At 42.1% G+C, this 23,290-nt stretch overlaps 1 protein-coding gene across 10 annotated transcripts in view; it reads left to right on the forward strand.

The window, feature by feature from the left end:
* Positions 1–23,290, forward strand: part of RARB (retinoic acid receptor beta) — a 319,525-nt gene that overhangs the window by 282,762 nt on the left and 13,473 nt on the right. For all 10 annotated transcript variants that reach the window (XM_038128356.1, XM_038128359.1, XM_038128360.1 and 7 more), the window contains one exon: positions 17,160–17,320. In XM_038128356.1, coding sequence (XP_037984284.1) covers positions 17,160–17,320 — 161 coding nt within the window. The remainder of the gene's footprint in view (positions 1–17,159; positions 17,321–23,290) is intronic.

Below are 23,290 nucleotides of genomic sequence, written 5' to 3' on the forward strand. Positions count from 1 at the left end.
ATATTCCTCATTCTGATCATTTTGTTGTTTGGGGACGCGGGGCATCTTTGCATCTCTCTTTCTAATTGCCATTGTGCCATGTGGCTTGCGCTTTCTATTGGCCCTTGTGGTTTCTCTGGTATCTTTCTCCTCTCTTTAAATGCTCTTTTTTTTCTTTCCCCTAATTTTTTTTTTTTTTTTTTTTTTTTTTTTTTTTTTTTTTTTTTTTTTGTGATGTTGAATTCGAAGGATGGAGAAATGTCAATGAGATAAATATCAGTCTGGGAACGAGTAAATTGCCAGTGTTCTGGGCCTTGAAGCTAAACATGGCTTATTTGGTTGTCAGGCCAACCTGAAAATGTTATCTACAGTAGCCAAGGTTCATGAGAAATGCAGTAAATTGTTCCCAAGAGTTCTGGGAAGTCTGAACTGCAGCAACCCGAATGTTCCTGAAGGACTCTATCAAAGGAGAGGCTTATTTGGTCCTTCTCAGAAGAAATAAATGGGAGAGTGTGTATATCTTCCTGCTGGTTTATATCTGCAAACTTTTGTTTTCCTGAGGATTGCTTTACTGGAGACAGTATCGCATGGGGTAGGTGCCTCTGCAAAAGGCCAAGAAGCAAAGCTTTCACTGGCCTCTCTGCGGAGAGCAGCTCCCATGCTGATGGTGTGGAAGATGGAAAGCAGGCACTCAGAAACCAGTAAGCGCTCAAAGACGCTTTAGGAAGATCTCTCCGTAAGTAGACAAGGCCATGGATTTCCCTCTGCTGCTGTCAGGCTCTCATGGCTTGCTTTCATCTGCTGGATGAATTGTTAGAGCAGGGGGAGTTTTCCACTGCCGTGCCTGCGATAAGCCGGCTGACACGTTGCAGCTCCTCCTGCTGCGATGCTGGCCCTAGGACTGCGTTCTAAAAATAGCCACGATTTGTTTTTAGTTTGACTTTGTATCACATGCTCGTTTTAAAATACATCGGAACAGTTAATTTCCAGTTCTTCAGCGCTCATGTGGAAAGTGTAAAGGATTTTTTAAAGTAGATGGTGTACAAGGAGTAGAAATAGCACCCTTTCTATTCAAAGTTAAATAACACTCAGCTGCCAATTCTATAAAAGGAAAAAGAAAGATCATAAGGCGTTAGAATTTTTAATGTCCTCTAGCCCAAAATGAACAGAAATGGTTTTGCCCCATTTTATTTTACTCCGGTACTTGTTTGCATGCTTGCCTGTTTCTGAAAGCTCTTAAATGTTTAAATCTAGGTCTCATGAAAAGTCTGTCAATCAGACAACAGCTCTGAAACCTGACTTCTACAAGTTGTAGCTTAAAGCCCTACAGGCGGTGCCTGTGGCTGATCGGCATTTAATGAGCTGTGGGATCGTTTCTCAGTGCCGTACATCCATAACCAGTTGCTTGTTGTTGATATAAACAAATTTGGTAAGTAAATGTGAGGAAATTGTCTGACTTTGGAGACATTTACCTGAATTTCAGAGTTAAAGCTAAGTGGAATTCTTCCTTTCCCCTGGCAAAAAGTGCAACAGAAAGCAAACATGCTTTTAGTTGGATTACAGGCATGGTTAGTCATCTGACAGACAGTTTTAATGGAGTCAGAAAGACATGCTGGGGAAACATGCTGACCTACTTTTCTTTCTTTCTTTCTTTTTTCAAACTTTGAAGCAACTGAAATGTTAATTTTAAAACTCTCCATTAAGTTAGACTTTGGTGTAGGAGCTCATTTTGTAATTTAATTTATTTACACTTCTGTTTAGAGTATGATAGATTGTTTTGGTAACTGAATTTCATCAGGTTGTTTTTGTTAGGAAATTGGGTTACATCTGAGAAATCCATGTTCTTACCCCTTTGCTGGACAAAGCAATCAGCTTCAAGTTAATGAATGATTTAAATCCAATCCTCTGAGGGAAGACTTTACAAACCATTGAAAATAACAGACTAACAAAGTGTATGACATTTTTATAATTTTCAATGCATCACATTTTTAAACATTTGCTGTCTTTAAACTTGGGGGAAGAAGGATTACTGGCAGATAGTGTTGTGCATGTTTTACTTTTTTTTTTTTTTCCCCCCCTATGTTAAGGAGGTTGATGCTCTACTGTCAGTATTTTCTTGGAGTCAGAACTTGATGTATTTGAACCTGGAAAACTCTTTACTGTAAAATTTGAGAGCTTGGGGAAATGAAAAACAAAACCTTAAATTAAATAGGAAAACTTAGCAGTGAGGATGGATTGAAACATCGCAGAGATACTTAATTGAATGATACTGAGTGATAAAGGAAAGTGTTTTAGACATGCTGTGGACCACCTCACTCCTTCAGCAGCGGGCACACACCCAGTTTGTCAGATGGCTGAGGGGTGCCAGGTCCCTGGCAGAGAGCTGAGCTCCATTCGCTTTGCAGGTGGTTTTGGTGAATACGTCCCTGCGCGGTTGAAGGAGCGGGAGAGGACATCATTCCTTGACACACTAGTCGATTCAGGGACCCTGTTTTCACCTGCTCTGTCTCCTCCTGTTTCCATCATTAGCAGGTTTTCTGCTGTCACTCAGCCCTGGTGCAATGGGTGCTGCTGTAAATCCTTTGCTTCCTCCCATCTCTCCTTGTTCTTAACTCCCAACAAGCTGATTTACAGTTTGCATCATGGAAACAGTAATACAATGGAAGAGAGACAGAAAAAATGGAAATTGCCAGGAAGTCCTGAAGTTTATGGGGAGCTTTACATTTCACAGAATCCACAAGTTACATGTACTCTTATGAAGTGCAGTAATTTTATATACTGTCTACTTCTAAAGATGTTCCAGTGGCAAAGATTTAGAGAGAGAGATCCAATTTTTATAGTTCTAAAAATTAAGTATAAGATGTTGGCTAATACAGGAGGTTTTTTTATACCTCAAGAAGGCTGATAGTGGCATTGCACAGGTCTTAGCCATTTTGTAAGCTGGAGACACCAGTAGAGGAGGTATCAGCCCAGGAGGACAAATCAGCAGTAAGTGAATATCCTTCTGCACTGAACTGCTGCGCCTCACATGTTCAGCATCCCTCACTGCACCATAGCTGTGCTTCATGCAAGGACTATCTTTCCTGTGTCTTTCTTGCCATAGCACTTCTTCTAGGTGAGCTCTGACATAGTATGTTTTAATACTAGTGGAGACACCACTGGGAAAAGACACTCAAAAAAGTGTCACATCTGAAATTTCATTCAAGAATGAATGACTTTTTTTTTTTTTTTTTTTTTTCTGATACAGGAAAGTTGTTGATGCTGGAAAATGAAGCATTAGGTTTAGAGGAGCTTGAGTTGCTCTCTGACAGTACCAGGCTGACTCTTTTGGGCAGGGAGCTCTGGTGTTTCCAATTAGGAGTCTTGTGAAGAATGGTGAAAAATTCTAGGGCTCATTGTGTGTTTGGTCTTGTAGTCCACATTGTACTCTGCTGTACCATCTGGTTATCCCATCGAGTAGCTCCAGGATCAAACTCAAGTGATCCAGATCCCTGGAACAAGTGACTGTTAGTTCATAAGAGCCTTTTGACAGCACTTTTTTTACAAGAAAGATGTTTGATTTTCCCTTTCAGTAATTTGCAAGAGAAGCTCAATGCATACTTTCCCCCCTGCCCCTTCTTTGGATGCCTCTTCAGATGAACATTGCTATTAAATCAGAACATCCAGAAAATAATTTTAAATGGTACAGGAATGAAAATAATGAAAAAGGCAATAAATGGAAGCAAGAGGATAGTTGTTACTAAGAAAAAGAAGCCCTATTATGTTCAAACCTCTCTCATAACACAGGGAAAATTAAACAGGGCCAGAGAATAAGCATAAATATTTTATTCCTTTAGTTCTGAAGAAGGCTGAAATCCTGTTTGTCCTCAAAAGAGAGTCAAAGCCTTTTCTTGGCAACCTTTCCTGTTGTTTTCTGAGTCAGCTACGACTATTTCACATGTTTATTAGGAACATTATTCCTACTAGAATTTAGGCATTGTAAGGTGTGAGCGTACATAAGCTGCACAGACATACCAGCTGCCACTCATAGGGTATGCAGTATAAACACATGAGGTTTGGGGTCTTCTTTCTTGGCTGGGGGAGTGAGACAGGGAGGTAATGCTATGGTGAAGGGGCCTTGCACTAATGGAGGAGGAATATTTACAAATACCCGAGAAACCAGGGTGTGGGAAAAATGAGGCAATTAAGAGGAATCATTAGATACCCTGTCTTAACAGTTTATTATATATATTTTTAATGAGTATTTAATCCCTAATGCTGTGTGATGGATTAGAAAAGAGGGGGACTCAGGCCTCTTTCTGTGCATACTTTTATGTTTCCCCTTCATTGAACATTTTCTCTGGGCAAATTGTTTAACTTGAGCTGGTTGGAGGTATTCCAGCACAACAGAGCTTTGCTGAAAATAATATTGGGTTGAATCCCAAAATGAAGAGTTGTCTGTTGTGTTCAGATTTGCAGAATCTCAGGATGAGTTACAAGGGGGGCTGGGAAGGAGCCTTGTCGGTTCCTGTCCTCCATGTTGTACATCCCAGGCCCTGGGGACTTGGCTGCACTGTGTCTACCTTGCAGTTTGGTGCTCTGGGCAGTTCTGCAGCTGGATGGGCAGGTGGATGTTCATCAGCTTTTTTAGGAACTGAATAAACCTTTGTTTTTGGAAATCTTGTGGTTTTAGCCCATGCTTCCCATGGGGGTTGTAACCCTAGAACAATATCTTGAGGACCTCATCGAAACCCTTCTGTTAGTTCATCTTTCACCTTGCACTTGCCACAGTCTTGGAGAAGACCATCCTAGCTGGACACAGGCACCCAACCTGTGTGCAGTGAGTTCAGGGCCCAATCCCACACTGGTGACGGACGTGAAAGATTTGTCATCAGCATCAATGAGATACAATGGGTTTGGCATTACCTGTAATGCCAGATGATCCTTGCTGCCTAGTCACTTCTAGTGCCAGCTGGGGACCACCACCCCCATTTAGTTAAGGACCAGCTGTGTGCTGAATTCAGTCTCCTTGTCCAGCCCTTGGCTTCCCTTTCAGATATCATCTCATGTCCAAGTTGCATCCTTTGTTTTCATGGAGAAGTCTGGGAAAACTAGGTCAGTTTATCCAAGTAGAAATTATTATTTTATTGAGTTAACTCTGTGTTGACCTGCTGCCTGTTTGCCTTCTCAAAATGAACTCCCTTGTGTGCACTAAATCTTGCCCTGGAAGTTGCAGAGCCCTCAGTAAGCACTTTGATTTCAAATCAAAAATAAAAAGGTTGCTTTTCTTAGTATCTTTATATTTCCTGGAAACAAGTGTCTGTCTGCTTTGCTTCTAGTGTGATCACTACATCAGGCTGGCCTGGTGTGCTGTGAAAGCACTTAATGTAAAAAGGTTATGTGCTAGCTTTTCTGGGGATATTTAAAAGATCTTACGGAGAAATCAGGATTTGATTCTGCTTGACCCTGACTGAAAGAATTAAGCTCTTTAAGCCAGTTCTGTAGTTACTAGCATGCCTTCTTTTTAAAATAATCTGGTCCACTTACTCCTGCTATTTCAGAACTTCAGTCCCAGACAAGAAGCTTTATTTTTTTTTTTCTTTTTTTTATCAAAGAATATTCGGAATGTATTTTTTAAGAACTTCTTTGGCATTGTACATAAAAGATAAAATATATCAAAATAGACAGTCTGATAATTAGGTGCAGGCTTGTGGAGTGATTCATGTCATAATGTGAGTGCTGAAACAGCTGAGGTTGCTGCAGGTGTGCTAAGGGAATTCGACCCTGTAATGCAGTGATGCTTTTGCCTCTACATAAAGCGGGAGTACAGATGTCTGGAGAGCCTGCATTAATAGATGAGAAGCAGTATTTTTGCATGTGAATTATGGATGGAGCAGTATTTATTAAGGGCAAAACCAAGGGCCTTTGTCTCCCAGGCGCCTTTTGCTTTGAAGAGTCACACTAAAGCCTGCTGCTGTCCCAGTAACAGAGATCCCAGAAGTGAGCTGGGGCTTCAGGTGCTGCCTGTTAAGCCTGGCTGGAGCTCAGAGCTGAGTTATGCCATGCGTACGCAGAAAGGGATCCGAAGGAAAGCCTGGGAGGCAAAGGCCTTTTAAGTGCCTCAGCTGGCGGGCATAGCGCTTCGGGGTGGGCAGTGTGATGCTAAAGCTGAAAGTGAATAAACTTGTTTACCTGTGGCAGCAGCCAGCTTCAGCAGGGCTTTCCCGGAGACTGCTGGCTGGCTCGGTGTGGCTTTCCTGAAATCCTGAGATGGAAAGAAAAAGACGTCTCCTGACCTCACTCCTTGCTTTCTCCTTAGTTTGCAGTTGGTGAAAACAGGACTATGTAATCTTCAAAAAATATGCCCCACCCCAACAACAAATCGGCAGATTTTTTTATTCCAACTGCTCAGCTTTTGGGAAGGGGTGTAAACAACACACTAAAATGCAGTGAGATGCAACAGTATGGTTTGGGCATGCTAGTTTCCCGTTTAATGAACCTCTCTTTGGTAGTATTATGGTGAAACAGCTTTAACAGCACACACTGTTCTTTAAAAAAATCAAACCCACCTGCTGCCCAAGCCCCCTGGCCAGTGCAGATGTGTGCCCACCAGCTGTGTTGGACTGTGCATCAGTGTGAGGCTTAAACAGACAATTTTTTCTGGCTGATCTAGCAGGGCTTCTAGTCCACCTGGTAAATGATACTGTTCTTCCCTCCTCCTGCTGCTTCAGCTAGCCAGGAGGGTAAACTTGAGCAGGGCGGCTGAGCATGGGTGTGGGGTGCACACTCTGTCCCACTTGCCCTCCACTTTGGGTGCCAATCCTGGCACCTTAAGAGATGGAAATAACCTCCCAGTTCCAAATCTATTTTATTTTGTTTTAGTAGTAGGAGTATGAACAAGCTTTTGCATTTAGGAAGGAATGTGTGTAAGTTCGTGATGGTGTGTTTTCCACATTTGCTTCGGAAGAATAGGTAAATAGATTCTGAGCTATTTCTTTGCTTTTATCGTCCCTGGCCTAGTGGGAGGCCAGGGCTGCAAGCTGCCGAGGCTGTAACGCAGACAAGCGCTGCGATTCAAGACTGCTGTTCCCTTTCTTCAAACGTGCCGGGAACAACTGTTCCTGCGCCTTCATGAGCTCAATTTACGGTTGCGGGAGGCGATGTGTTCCCTGCGCCTGATGAAGCACCCGCGCACGCAAAGCCTCTGCAGACGTGTTGTCAGTTGGCAGCTCTCTCGCTAGATGCACCTTTACACAATTGCACAAGCCACCAGGAGGTACAAATGTGAAATTCAGCCTTGGGGGCAAAACAAAGAAATGAAACTTAGGTATGAATGCGGTGTTATCCATCTGCAGATACAGATATTAGACCTGATCTCCCACCACGCTACTGTAGTTTTACACTAATAGGACTCTGCTGCGATCGGTGGAGTAGCACCACTGCAAGACAAAAACAGCAGTGGGGATAAGTTGGGGCTGTTATTTTTAATTCTGGTAAATAATGTAGAGAGTGAACCCTGTTTGGGGAAAGCCAGCCTGTGTTCACTGCGTGAAACCACCCATAATAAAAGGGAGAAATGCGGTGACACACAGTCTTGGTATTGCTCCTGAACCTCTCTTCTTGCTTCTGGGGAGCCATTGCCCTGAGTCCTGTGTGTCCGTGTGCAAGCAAAGGGAAAGGGTCTTCCAGCTCAACTCCTTTTTTCGGTAGCTTTTCCATTTGCTGTCCCATAAAGTCAGTTTTATCATGCATGACCAGAATTTGTCCTGTAGTTTGGACTCATTCATTACATTGAATAAATGTGCTTATTATGGAAAGTTATTTTGTGGAAGGGGACTGTTGATGGCATTGTCAGGAAAGAAGTTGCAATTTGTCATGGTAGGTAGCTTGCTAGTTAAGTAAAAAGTAAATCATGTTCTTTTCCTCAGTGTATGTTAGGATAAGAAAAAAAAAAAATGGCTGTGGCAGGTTGAAGTGTGAAGTGTTACAGGCTGGCAGTGGGCAGGGATAGTGTGCAGTGTGCACTTCCTTGGCTATCAGTGGTCCTGGATAATGCCCAGCAAATTGAAATGAGGACTTTGAATAACCCCAGCATCTCCCAGTTGCGAGGCATTGTACTACCATGACTGTCTCCTAAGAGAAATTAATGTAATATCTGTAGGTAAGTAGACTGATTTACCTTTTGATGACCCTGGAGAGAAAGGTCAGATTCAGGATATTTTCGCTCATAATCGGTTATCCATAAAGAGTTAGTATACTTGGCTTCAAGATTGTAGCTCGAAAGGGCAGTTGCTTTGAGAAGGTAGCTTGAAAGGGCACCTCAACAGCTGAAATCAGATGAGACAGATTTAATGGCCTCTCGGTGATTTCTGACTGAAAGTTCAGAGTTTGAAATTTAGGGATTTTTTTCTTCACCCAGCCTATGGTATAAATGCACTATAGCCTAATAGAAATTTATTTTCAGGCTGAGTATTTAGAAGAGCTTTTCAACTGCTGTGTATACATTTGGTCACTTCAGCTGTGAGGAAGAGAAAGAATAATCACTTTGTGTTTGTGGTCTTGTGTATTTTTAGCTAATGTGTTAAGACACTGCAATTCCAGAAAAGCTGTCCTCCATTTCCCCAGAGTATTTTGATTTAACCATCTGCATGCAGAATTTTATCTAGACTGCCACAGAAGTTAGTAGTAAATCCACTGGGGTCTTGGCAGCCAAAACAGTAGATAGTAAGCACAATGCTTTGCTTCCCCGAGCATTTTAGTTTCATGGGAATTCTGCCACAGGCTGGCACTTCTCAGTGGGTTACCTGCAGAAGCCTTGTAAATTTAGGAAACCTCCCCAGATGGAGTGATTGATTCCCAATGCTCCTTCCCATTCCTGCAGTGTGCAGGGAAGGGAAAGACTGGCAATACCCACTGGGTGATGCAATTACTTGCAAACCTGTTGCAAGTGGCGTGGTAGATCTTAATAAAAACCATAGGTTTTGTGTTGAGAGTAAGGAAGTGACTGATTTCATGCAGAATACTGAGAGAGATGGGGCATGACTGGAGTGAGGAGGGAATGACGAGTGTAGTTTAATTTAACAGCTGCACAAGATGCACAGGGACATTGCAAGACCTGCATGTGGAGATACTTCATATGGGAATTTCTGGCTATAGTAAGTAACTTGAGGTGATGCCTATGTGAAATACAGATGGAAACATACCACTGAGTAAATTTTGTCTGAGTCAACGAGTATGGCTAAGCTATTTCCATGGCAGATATGTTGGTGGGTCTTCACGGGAAATATTAGTGATTTATTCTGCCTGCAATTGTTAATGCTAACAACCTTCAATAGCTGTTTAAGTATCAGCTGCTTAGAGCATGTGGATTATCCTATTTCACACTGGCAATTAGTTGATGATATTAAAGCACTTTGAAAATGGAAATCACAGGGCAAATGCTATTTAAACAGTTCATCATTTAATGTATAATCCCATCTCTCCACATACTTTGATTGCAATATGCAGGAAGATGGTAAGGGAGACCAAGGAGTCTGCTTTCCGTTCAACCCCTGCTACAGGTGCTGTGCCCTGTCTGTCCTGCCTCTGACTCAGCTGCTCCTCATCCTCTACCTGCCCACACCCATGTGCTGCAAAACACATTTTCTTCTGGGTTTTTTTTTCCCCACTTGTTTACTGTCTTTCTGTTTTTGCAACTTCTTCATTTCTTATTTGTTCTTAGGACCTGTTTGGGGAGTGTGGGGGATGTTGCATTCGTGTTTCTGGAGTCCTGATTTTTATTCTTTGGGCAGTTGGTACTCTGTTTGGCATGTTCTGCAGAACTTGAGCCACTCCCAAAATACTGTAGTAAATATAAAGCTAGGCACTAGTTGGTATATTCATACACTTGGAAACAGCTTATGGGATTTTGGTGGGTTTGGGGGGGAGGGAGTTGGTTTGTTTGTGTTTTGGGGTTTATTTGGTTGGTTTGGTTTTTTTGGTCCTGTTGTTCTGCAACATTCAAGACAAATGTGCCTGTAGAACCATTTGGCTTCCTTGAGGAGTGGTTTTAGGTCTTGGATTGGTAGTTCTAGGTATCCCAAGCATGATAGCTGCTGATTTTGCCTCTGAATGTCTTAAAAAAATAATTAAAAAGACAATGAAATAATAGAAATAAAAATTTATAATAAATAGGTAAAAGAATGCCAAAGTCATATCTTTCAGCTAATTTCAAGGGGTATTTTTCTCAGCCTGTTGTTTTGCATTGGCTTTTCAATTTTGGTCCTACGCCTGATTTCAGATGGTATTGGGTTTTTTTAAAGGACTAGAAACGCCTTTTTTTTTGCTCATTCCACTTACTAATATTTCAGGGATGTGACAACAGCAGGTGCCAAATTTCACGTCTAAAATAAAATTGTTCAGACTGATGAGAATCCTTGAAACCACAGGTGAAGTTTCAGGCCAGTTAAATAAAGCTGTAGAGCATCCATTTGTATCATTCATTCATATAATGAAACCTGTTCTTATAACTCAGCTCTGATATATTAACCCCGCAGTTATCTTCACACATAAATGGGAGATGTGTTGCTTTCGTCAGGATATAACCATATAAATCCCCTGTGCATGAATGGAAAAATAGAGGCCCTAAGGCTATAGGTACCAAAGGTCTCCCCTATACTTACAATAGCCTAATAAGGTTATTTTGAAGGCATAGGTAATTACTCACACGCTCCCTATAGCCAGTGATTCATTGTTCACTGCTGAAACATTTCTAAATGAATAATGTTTTAAACAAGCAAATCCTTGGCCTTCTGTTTTATGGAAGGAAAAAAAAAAAAGGGAGGGACACAAAATTCCACCATTTTCTGTGTTAAGTAAAGTACACTGCTTGCTAGTTAAAAGGTCCCTGGTATTTGTAGCAGTTTTAAATGTACTGCCGTGCTTCTTGCTGTTTTGAATGCCTATTTCTGAATTTCACATTTTGATAAAAATATTATTGTTGTCATTAAACTGATATTTAGAAAAGGCTGGATACAAGAGCTCAGTGCAATGAATAAAACAGTTGGAGTTAACTATCCCTGGGGATAGAATCAATCACTGTTGTAGAAGAGGGTGACATTTAAAAAAGAAACTCAGAAGAAAATGTCATGCTTAAAAAATTAGATTTAAACGCACTAGCTCCTGATTGATTTTTATTGCACTCACATGGGTACACTGATTGATTATCAGCCTTACAAATGTTTAGTACCTTTCTCACTTCTCTAATAATCAGAATAATCTAATTTTCAATGTCATTTAAGTTACCATATTCAAGGTTATAATAGATCATATTTCTAATAAAACATAGCAATTATGTAATGAATAATACAAAGCTGCAAGGCAGAGTTCGAATTTACCTTCCTCAAAAAAAGAAGAAAAAAAGGTTAAAAAAAAAAATACCAGGAGTGGCTGGAAGGGCCAGTGTACGTGAAGGCAGGAGACAGGACGATGTCTTCTGGATCTGTGGTGTGTTCCCCTGTGGTTGAACTGAGGTTCCTGGCGCGTTGGCTGGGGCGGGTTTGCCATAGCTGAGTGTTATTTCTCAATAGGAAACCCTGGGCGGGCTCGAATTCTGTAATGGATGTGCTTGCTCTGTGCCTGGGGAAAAATGATAGCGTGCCAGGTGCTTATGAAATGTCTTCCATGATTGTTTCTCTGTGCTCCCTGTTAATTTTGATATGTGTCTGTAGAGAGATACTATCTCACTTAATTTGAGATGTTTTCTTCTGGCGATTGTTATCCAACAGCTGACATGGTTGATTTCTCAGAATCAGCCACAAAATATGCAGGTTTCAATGTGTTTTGGTTTTGTAAGCCCCTTACACAACTGTATACTTGTTATTCGCTTTGTCCATTAGAAATGAGAGTTTTGTGCTTGAAATGGGCTTTGTCTCCAATCATTCTCCATATGTCTAAGCCAAGTTTTGGCATGGAAATTTGTTTTAAAATAGTTTCCTGGCTTTTTTTAAGACTGAGCTGTTTTGCCTAAAAGAAAACATTATTTCATCTGGAAATCATGACCTAGGAAACCAGTCTATTTATAACTACCTGGCGTTCTGCATATTTTAGTATGTTTGGCAATTGCACTGCTGTTAATGTGAGCAGGAGTCCCACCGTCCTGAATTGATGGCTCGTCAGTTTGTCGAGTATGATTTTGCTGCTTTTGAGATGAGTGTTCTGTTCCTTTACATGTCTTGGAGATAGGAAACTCAAACTCCTTGAGTTCCCTCATTTTTGTGCTTTATTCCACCAGTTCTCAGGCCTGGAATTTGCCTGGGATGTGCAGCTAGGTGTTGCTTTTGACCATGAGGTCAGACAGGCTAGTTCAGCAGCAGCAGCAGCAGCAGGGATGCTAAGGCTCCCTTGGTTTGAAATTTTCCAAGGTGACTGTTGGGAAAAACCACCCTTATGGACTGCCATTCCATACCATTTAACACAGTTTGTTGAAGAGTAATGTGTGGTATATGTTGGGCATTTAACCTGATGGAGCACACTTGGCATTGGCAGTAGGTAAGTGTTTTGCTTGTTTGACTGAGAAATATTTGACTGAAATTGGCCACAGCTGCTAGCTTCTGCCAGAATTAAAAATTTTTAGCAGCTGCCTCTGGAGTTGGGAGAAGCAAGAGCATGGAGGAGCTGCGCAAGGTTTGTGGGTTGCCACCCTAACAACAGCTTGGTGCTTCTGGATTTCCCAGCTGCAGTGCTGAGGATTGGCCCCATGGCTGTGTATGGCACCATCAGCCTGCCCAGGCTCCCTGGTGTTCAGACAGGGACAGGTGGCTTCCCAAGGAGCAGGAGGACAGGCAGGACAGTGAGCCTCTGCCCAGAAGGGAGAACTGGCAGGTCTGCAGTGTTTCTACCTCAGTTCACCTCTCACTTCTCTTCTCATTGGGTTTTACAAACAAAAGGAGTCTTTTTGCAGACCGACCTTGTGCCCAGCACTGTGCAATTACTGACTTGCTCTGTGTGCTTTATGGTGCTTTTGAGGTTTGTTAGCTTAACGAGTAACTTCCAAAATATTTGGGGACAAGAGAAGTGTGGTTTTACAGGAATGTGAACTGACTGGAAGCACTAGTAGTTGTTGCTACAGGAACAAAACCAGCTAACTAGTACACAGAGCTCTTCAAAGGTCACGGGGATCTCCGAGAGGCAAAACTGCAGTAATAGCATTTCAAATAATGAATTTATAGCTGATTAATCATTTTAATACATGAAAGGAGCTGTCTGTGTATCTTCTGGTTATCTGGGGAAGCGCAGGTTGTGCAAGTAGTAGGAAAAATTGCATTGTGTTGGACAAGTTTGTGCCACCTTTCACAAATGGATGTACAAATACTCACTATTCCATGATTTTACCTGATTGTCTAGAAAATGTCTAAATGTCATGGGCTGGATCCCAGCTTATCCTTAGCCAAACAGTGGCTAAGTTTCCTGGACCTGAGGGGTTTGTATTTAAGACTGGACAATTCCCTGCATTAGGACATGCTTGAAATGACCCCACTCAGGCAGGAGAATTGCTGCAAGGTTACTAAATGAAAGCACTGGGGTTCTCCAAGAGAAGCTGTTTGTCTTCTCTATACTTAGTTCCATCTACAGCAGGCCTTGCTTTCCTTGAAGAATGCATCTGACCCTCATGCAACTTTTGTGCCCTGTCCATCACTTCGAGAAGAAAAGGGAAAGTGTATCTGAGGCTAAGGAAAAAGCAATGGCTGTCCTGGGGTGAGGAGAACAGACTGAGCAGGACGAGAGGTGATGCTCTGCCCCCCTGCCATCAGGGAGGAGGCTGAATATCTGAAGGTAGGGGTTAGTTCTTAAGGCAACAGAAAGTACCTTTGCCAGCTTGTGAACCCTGCTGTGCTGCCTGGAGGTTTCTGGGTGTGGAAGTGCAAGTCCTGGCATGTATGTCAGGGGGACAGGGAAGCTGTCACAGGAAGATAGATTGAAGCAGACGTGCACAGGTGTGGGCGTGTGTCACTCAGCCTTCTGAGACACGCCAAGACCTGGCTTCCTCACATATCAAGATACACCTTTTTTCATTCTCCTTCCCCACACTATCACCTTATTTATTTTTCTTTAACTTCCAAGAGTTCTCATAGGGCAAGAGAGCTTCCATACTGTCCCCTGTTGGGAGCTCCTAATTAATGCAGCCATCAAGTCAGAATTTAGTGCACAAGTAATGAAATTCATAACCTGAGTTTTCTACAGCAGCATTAACTGTGACACAGATTCATCACTGGCGTATCATCATTAAAGGGCTGTGGAATTGCATCGGGGATTGATGTGATCATATGCATGTAAAGATCAAGATACCAAAAGGTGTGATTTATGTAATATAAGCATAAGCTGTAATCCAAAACCCTTCCCACATGCGGTGTGACAGTTCCTGTTCCCAGAGCAGTGATGGTTTTTAAATTTACTGCGTAAATGTGTGTGTGTGTGTTTATATGTTTTTATTTAACTCTTTTAAACATAGCATTGTTTTAAGGTCTTTCTCTCTCTCCTTTTTTTTTTTTTTTTTGCCTGTTGATTTATAACTATAGTTAATCTGCCCAATAGTTCGATGTTATGGAAATGCTTTATATTTTTGGAGCCTGGGTGTTATACGTCAGCACTTTAATCTATTATCTTACAGGGAATATGGAAACACTGACATGTCTGATGCAGTCTTAATGAATAAAGTAAGAAGATATATATTATTCTGGATTTTCGTTATTTTAAAAGCTATCAGAACCATATAAGAAAGTTAATGAGGAACAAAAAACACGTTCCTAGTTTTCAGGCTGTGTTCCTTCTCCCATATCTACCCTCTGATTTGCACCAAAAGAGAAAGAGCGCAGAGCTGGGCCAATTCAGTGATGAGGACTGATCAGCAGCTGTCCCTCTGGTGGCCTTTGGAGGGAAAGGAACTTCAGGTACACTGCAGAAGGAGCAGTGCTGGGGTAGCCAAGGAGCATGGCAGGTTTCCTGCCAGAGTTCTCTCTCGGTCTCTGGGAACCTTTGGCACCTGCTTCAAAGCCTGGCCTGGATAATGTTCATCTTCCACGAGGAGTTCAAAGCTTGAGGGAAGTAGTTGTTGAGGCTGCCTGCTTGGCAAATTTGTCAATCAGCTTGTAGAGCTATAAGTAAGTGGGGCTTTGTGACAAAGGTTTATTGCTCTTTGTCGGTGTGTAGGAGTTTACAGAGTTTTCTAAGGAACTCTTTTATCTCCCAAGTACAGCAGTGATTAGGATTTGTTTCTGAAGTGCAGTGGCAGTTTGCAGCACTCAAGACATAGCTCTGGGTCTTCGATGTTTTTTTTCAATGCAAAACATGGTGCCTGTGCTCTGCCCTGGGGTCCAGCAAACAAATCTGACCATTTGCTTGAGAGAAAAACTTGTAAAAGGAACTGGGGAGGAACTAGTCAATCCCCCTAAACCTGACTACACTGGTAGCATTGTACCTTTGCAAGGAATAACATTTTGGTCCACTCTTGCTGGTCTTCTTTGGGTCTGTGTTCTCCAAACACCCAAATTGATGGTGTTTAAGGTTAGGTTTTAATCCAGTGGGGTGCTCAGCATCCCAGCCCTGATCCAGCCAAGCACATGACTGGCTTCAGTGAGGGTCTGCCACACAGTTAAGTCAAGTTCATGCTTAAAATGTCAATGACTGGTGTCAGTTTCAAATTCAGACCTTTAGTGAGAAGACCAGAGCCATAAATTGCATGGACTATGTGCCTAATGGCCTTGTGAAGGAGAAACAAATGTTCTCCACATCTCTACTCCTTGTTTTCTATTACACACAGTATGTTATTTCTGTAGATGCCTCTGACTCTGGTGCTTTCCCAGCCCACTATTTTTTCTGCTCTTTATGGTTATTGTGGTTCACTGGCATGTAGGAAGCGACCACAGAAGATGTGGAGATGGGCCTGGGGAACCCACAGGGAAGAAGAGCTGACGTGGAGGTGGCTTTGTGCTTCCCTCCCTATGGCACAGATAGATGCACTTTCTGGGGCAGGACAGTACAAATAAGAATCAGCAGGTCTTTGGTCATCCAAAATCCCTGGCCATGCTCACATGTGCCAAACCCACCAGCTGCACCCTCTGAGTTTAGGGCCTTGTTTTAAATATCGTGAGGTTTTGAACAATGTTAAGATTGGTTTTATTTATCCAGTAAGATTTAGTCTTCAGGGTGTTTAATATTGACATGGAGTCTTTGGGGAGAGGGATTGATTTTGCTTGGCTTTGTTGTAAAGCCTTATGCATCTGGTTACACTTAAGACGTTAGCTTTAGCTAACAGCAAGACTCTTGATAAAATTCACAATTACTGGCAAAACTGCGGACATGGACTTATCTCCTGGGCACGTTTTGTAAAATTAAGCTATTTTCATTAAAAGAACAAAGAGCAGCATGGTGATGGAGCAGCTGTCATATTTTATTACAAAACACAAATATGTGGGAAATCAATTACAGCACGAGTGAGCACAATGCATATTTCCAGTAATCCCCCACGGCCGGGGGAAGGTAGAAGACTGATCTGAGTGCAGAAGCAGATGGCAAGCAACTTTAGATAGCTTCACTGCCATTTTTTCTCTTTCAAGTGTTTGTGCTTCTCCTTTGATCTTCAGAACTTGAGTTTAACGTGTTTAATCTTCTTTTGTTTACTGTTTTCACATTTAACTTTCCTTTTAAATAAGTTCTGTTTGGTGGAGTTTGTATTAGTGTGGGGCTTTGTTATCTTCCATGCTGAGATACTTAAGAAGAAAGACAGTTGCTGTCTTTTTTTTAGAGTTGTTCACATCCAATAAAATAGTGACTGCTTCACTGCAGAGGACTTCACCATCCACCATGCACAACTATAGTTCTACAGTGAAAAAAATCCCACCTCACAAAGTTACTAAGACACTGTGCATGGGAAGTTGCAGTAGACTTTGCTGCAAGGCTGATACTATGGGATTGTGATGGCACACCCACAACAAACCCCTGTGGAAGTTTGGTTTAATCACTGCTCACTACATTTAGTTCTTAAATTATTTTTAAATGAGCAAGCTGGAATTAGTGTCCTCTGTGCATATAACATTTTTATATTCACCTAAGATAATGTGTGTTTAAAATAGCAGCATTTTACAGTGATTTGAAATAGAGCAGCAAAAGCAACATAGGTTGATCCAAGTAACCCCATGTGATCTGTATCTCTGCTTTTCTTACAGCTGTCAGAAATGACAGGAACAAAAAGAAGAAGGAACCTTCAAAGCAGGAGTCCACAGAAAACTATGAAATGACAGCAGAGTTAGATGATCTCACTGAGAAGATCCGAAAAGCTCACCAGGAAACCTTCCCTTCACTCTGCCAGCTGGGAAAATACACTACGGTGAGTATGATTTGAGGGACAAAGCGTTCTGGATATGCCTGGATGATGTGAGTTTTGGAGGGTCTGGACATTTTAAATAGATGGAGCAGTAGATTCACTCTTTGCACCTCCTAAGCCAGGAAAAAAACAGAGGTGTGTGTGCAAAGGCTGCCTGCTGGGGAGGGAAATTGCACTTATATGTGAGCGCTACTTAGCGGCGTCACAAGAGACTCCTGGAGGATTAATCCAGCCAAACGACCAGCTCCGAGACCATGAGTCAGTTACATTCCATCATTCATTAGAAATTTCTTGGCTTCCAAAGACGTGATCTCTGCTCGTGCATCAGCGGATTACAACTTTGCAGGTGTAGGGAGTTCTTAAATGCTGCTGGATTACTGGTGATAGTCCCAAAGCTACCAAGGTCAAGGAAAATATGAAATGTTTAAGTAAAACAGTTTCCAAAATACTCATTTGCAGTTTATTCCTAGAATCATGGAATATCCTGAGTTGGAAGGAACCCACAAGGATCACTGAGTTCAGCTCCTGGCTCTGCACATGACAACCCCAAAAATTACACATCCTTTCCTAGTCTACCAAAAGATCCCATAACAGCAAAAACCTCTGCTGCTTTTAGAAATGAAAAATCAGCCCCCTCCCCCCATCAAGAAGCTCAGTATTATGGGAATTTCTCTAAAGGAGATTATGAAAAATAACTGTTTAGAACCTTATCAGTAGAGAAATGGCTGCTGGGTCTGGGCTTGCTGTTGGTTGCAGCAGCACTGGCTGTTTCAGAGGGATGTGCAAAACATCCTGAGGTAGGCAAGCATGTACTTTCACTGCTGAGAGCAGGAGTTTAGGAGTGACGTGACTGGGGCAAAGAGACAGCTGCCTCCATGGTTCTTGCCCTCCAGCCCCAGCTGAGGATCTGGGACCAATCCTCAGAGGTCTGGTGAAATACTGCTCTCGCTGGATTGCTCTCTAGTTTGAGTAAATTTTCTGCTATTGAAACAAACATTTAACTTCTCAGAGTGATGTAGGCAAATCCCTGTGTGCCATCAATATTCACTGTTTTAGCAACCAGGGTGCTTTTTTATGGCATATTAATCTATTTAGAAAACAAAGTGCAAGGCTCAAAACTGAGGTCTGAGTGTAAGACTTGGTATTTAAGTGCAAGAAAAGCAAACAGGTATGGTGTGATTTTAAAAAAGGCACGTTTTTCATGTTGCTGACAGTATTTTCACAAGCACTTTTCACATTTAAATCTGATCCCCGTGTAAACTGGTTAGTACCGGGGAAGGAGCCCATCCTCCCCATGTTTCTCTGGTCCTTCCCAGCAGGAACACGTTAATATGTATTTCCACTTTACCTGGGAGTTAGCAGAGTGCACTGCAGCTGGTGGGATGGCACTGTACTGCATCCTGGTAATTGCCGAAAGATCCGCGATGGTTGAAAGATAAACCTTGGCACTCTACGCTTGCATTAGGTACTGGATGCTGAAGTATCATTAATCTTTTAGCTCTTGAAATGATACAAGTGGATGAAATTGGAGAGGGTCTTGTTGCGTAGCACACCCGCTGCTGATGCCTTCGTCCTTAGGTTCTGTCTGAACCCCATGGGGAGTTTATGCCCCCGTTGGAATTTCAGAGCCGTAGTTGAGAGCACCTGGATCTTCAGTAATGAGCAGATGAATCTGGTCTGTCTGTGGAACACGAGTAGCCATGATTTGACTGCACTCTTTCTGAGGCTGGATATTGGTCATTCATATCTCAAGCCTGATGGGACAGCCTGGGGCAGATTTCTTGTTTTTAGCATTGCTCTGTTGGAAGTCCAAAGCAGGGAACTGCTGCATAGGGCTCAGCTCCCTCCTGCTTTGTCACGGTACAAGTTGCAATAACAAAATTATACCGAAAGAGTTATTTTTCGCTTACCTTGAATTTTTGAGAGCAATGCAGCTTCTTTCAAACACTACATCAGAACTAATAGCAGTGGTGCTAAATACTGTCCTCTTGCTGCAATCTCATAGTCTGTGTGTGAAATGCAGAGTGTTTAAATCTCTCATCTAGGTAAGGTCTGGCAGCCACTTTGGCATTTTTTACAGGACTTTGGTGTAAAGAGCTCATGTGGGAAGGACAGCTGGGGCTGTCCTTACTTACCTGGAGTAAGGGTCATCTTCCCCTCCAGTCTCCCACCAGCCCAGAGGGAGGGGATAATCCTTTCTGCAGTGCTGAGGATACAAGAGGATCTGGGATGTGCAAGCTGTGTGTGCTGGTCACAAGAGCACAGCTCCAGTGCCTGGACATCACCACCAGCTGCTGATCTAACGGCAGGGCTCCGACAACAATCTGAGACTTGAAGCAGAAACCAGAAATCAAAAACAAAGGATCACAGAGCCCTTTTGCTGAGTGCTGAGTCCAAGGGGAGTCCATAGGCTAAAAGCCTATGCCACTACTTTTTTTGATAGTAACAATCTAGTACATGTAGAAGGTTGCCCCCAGTCCTGCTTTTATGCCCGGTTCTGTGTGCTGTCAGTCGTGAGGCATGGCGTGCTCACACTGCAGAGCACACAGATTGCTTTTATAACCTTAGAGTTTTAAATTTAATTCTCTAAGTGAGAGGTGAGAAGTGAGTGTTTCTAACCAATGTGGATTCCCTTGGATTTTGTGAGCCTTGCATTTGTGTACTGACAGGGATGGTGGATAGAAGAAACTGTTCTGCAAGAGCAGCCCCCGAGTGCCTTTGGTTACACGATCATTCAGACTGTTTTAAAAGAATATTTCATTTGTTGCAAAAAAGATAAAAAAATATAGGAGTGTAAAGTAAAAAAGACCTTACAGAGATATAGTAAAAATGAAAACCTGTTCAGGCATTTGGCTTGTATATCTGGCTCCTCTCACTCTTGAGCACTGTAGCCTGCATTTCCCACAGGGAAGGGTTACATGGTGATTTCCCCCCCCCCCCCCCCCCCCCCCCCATTGTGTGGTTTTGGCTGTTAAAAATGGTTTTGGAGAAGCATTTTCAATTACTTTTTTATATCCATCTGCTCTTTAGAAAGAAAAAGTGGCCCCATACTTTGCATAGTTAATAGAAGTATACTTAAAATAATGGGAGAATAGCACTTGTATTAAATTCCCTGGGTCATTTGACTAAACAGTTGCATTTGGTGGGCAGTGACAAGTACAGTTCTACCGATGATGAGAATCAGCAAGCTGTTTAAATGTAATGGATTCCAAAAGTCCATCATAAACAGATCTGTTTTATTACTGTCATCCAGGTAAGAGAGAGTGCCTGAGTAATTTCTCTGGAGATGTCATACTTTATAGTATAATTGAGTGTAACTATACTGCTTGTCCCTTGAGAGTGGTGTTATTTGTAAGTCTACAGCTGTGTTGCATCCAGCCTTGTGATAAAGGGAGGATAAAACAGAAAACAATTTTGGCTCTGCAGACCCTTGCTGCAGGTTCTCCTGGGTTGTTTTTGGCTAGCTGGAAGTGAAGAGGTTCCACATCTTGACAGCATTTTTGTTCTTTGTAAGTGCTGGTCTTAGAAGTTACATATATATATATATGTATATATGTATATATATATATGTATCTCCTGATATTGTGACTGAGCAGGGACATGTGCCGTGGTCCTCAGTGAACTCGCTGTTGCTGGAGTGCATTGCTGCTTTTACTAAAGAGGCATCACAAGTGTTCCTGATTAGGGCAGAGTGCCCCTGTGAGCCTTGTTTCCTTTGTAAAGTGGGTTTTAAAGACAGTAGGGATTCTGCTGCTGTGTATATTTCTGTGAGTACCTCATTCCATATTGTTAATGTGGATACAGAGCAGCCTGCAATGAAAAAACAAAAATGATGGAAAAAATGGGATCAATTTATGTGGCAAAAATGGCTGTTTAATTGGATTTCATAGCAAGGTTGGGCTTTTCCACTGATAAAGATGCCACTAGGGTGTATTACAGTATTGTTCCACCATATGTGCACTGGTGCATAGGGCTGAAAAACATGTGAGACTGCTCCTGGAAAAGACACCCAAAAACTCGCTTCAGTAAAATATTCAGGAAAAGTCATAGCGTCTGCATCTTTTTCACAGCATGGATAGAGGAGATCTCCAGGCAAATTTAATCAGAGTTTTTGTTTCTGTTGTGCATTTTTTTTTTAACCCTGTGTTTTATTGTTCAACCTATACATTGATATTGAGTCAGTTTTGGTTTTTCAGTACTGAGCAGTGCTGCTAAAAATCCAGCTCTTTTTCCTGTGACACTTGTGTTGACATTCATTAACAGATAGGATGTTAAAACTCTTTCCATTTGTAGCATCTCAAAGGTAATGTGTAAACCACATTAGCCCCGATGCTGAGGGATCTGGCACCTGGCATAATAAAACACCTGGTTATTTTGTATTTTATTAACTGCCCCTTCTCTTCAGTTTGCATAATAGAGAGTTAGATTTACATTAGTTATGACGGTCGTGCATTACTCCTAATAGAAGACATGTCAAACTTCCCGTTGCTGGCACTGCAGCATGATAAAGTAACCTCATATGATACTGATGAAGATTTCGTTCACACTTGCTGGTTTCATGCAGCGTCTTTTTTTCCAGATGGATACCCTATTGTAAAATGATTTCCTGCTTTAGGCTCTGCTTTGTGTAGCTCTCTGCTATGCCATCTTTCTATGAACTGGATAAACTGCCTATTAAATTTAATTACAGCCTGAATGACTGCACATCTTGATCTTATTTTTCCTCCAATGTACTGTATTTCACCAAGGTCCTTGAGGATGAAATAAAATAAATCTGAGGGATGCATACTCCAGTAGCCGAAAGAAATGTTTCAAAGGGCATTACAATCACTGTTAACTCATTAGTTTTGGACCATTTTGAAGGCAATTCTTTAGGTTTAGCATTATAAAGACATTTTCTTTTGTCATTAAAAAAAAAAACCCAAAAGAAAATAGAGGAAGTTCTCAGAATAAAAATTCAAATAGAAATGATGAAATGAATTAATTATCCCCTAAAGAGAGGGGTAGCAGGAAAGAGCACGCATCCTCCTTCAGACTGCTCAGCACAGTCAGCATTTATTTTTTCCAATTTGGGCCTAATATATATATTCTTGGCTCAAATCTCCACACTGTTCCAAGTGAGGGTGAATGCCAGGCTGGTGGCGCCCTGGGGACCCATCAGGACTTTCCCCTTCATGACTGATGGTAGTGGTGGTGTCTTGTGAAGGCAACACCGGGACAGGTTCCAGAGCATCACAGCCAAGCTGAGCTCACTCCACGTTGCCTCACCAACCTCTTCCAGCCCATGTCCTTCCCATGAACCAAAGAAAGCTGACAAGATAATGGCTTCACTGGTTTTCTAAGAGGTGGGTGTCCTCACCATCAGCAGTGGTGGTGGCAGTCTCACTGGAAATGTTTCCTCTAAGGAAGAGTGATCTGTCTAATTGGAATGCTTTTTGATGGCTATTTAATCTGCCATGTCTGTTAGACTTTTAGGTTGAGACTCTGCTCATTTAACTTTAATTTTAAAGTTAATTTAACATTTTAACTTCAACCAGCTGAGACTGAGGCAGCTGATCACATGGGCTTCCTCTGCAGCTGGGAGAAAACCACTGCCTGAGCATATTTTTGTAGGTAAAATTCCTCCTGCAGTGATCACCCATATGCTGAAGGCTGCAATGCACACTGAACTTGGTGGCTGATGAAACAGGGGGTTGGGGGGCACTATCACACTGGCTGCATCCTAAATAGCATTGGATCAAATGCTGACAATACACTGCACGTGATGGCAGAAGGAGAGGAGATTTGGCTATTTCAGAGCTCTCTCATTACCTGTTTCTTGTCATTCTGCTGGAGTCCTGGGCTGATTGGAATGGACTCACCAGGTCTTCTCATGACACCCAGTGTTGGTGAGCTGGCATTAAATGGGTCACAGCAGAATTTGAGTCAGCCTGTTCTTGGCTGACATGTTCAGCTTTTTCAAGGGTTAAGTGG

This window comes from Motacilla alba, chromosome 2, assembly GCF_015832195.1.
Source record: "Motacilla alba alba isolate MOTALB_02 chromosome 2, Motacilla_alba_V1.0_pri, whole genome shotgun sequence".
Classification (NCBI taxonomy): Eukaryota; Metazoa; Chordata; class Aves; order Passeriformes; family Motacillidae; genus Motacilla; species Motacilla alba.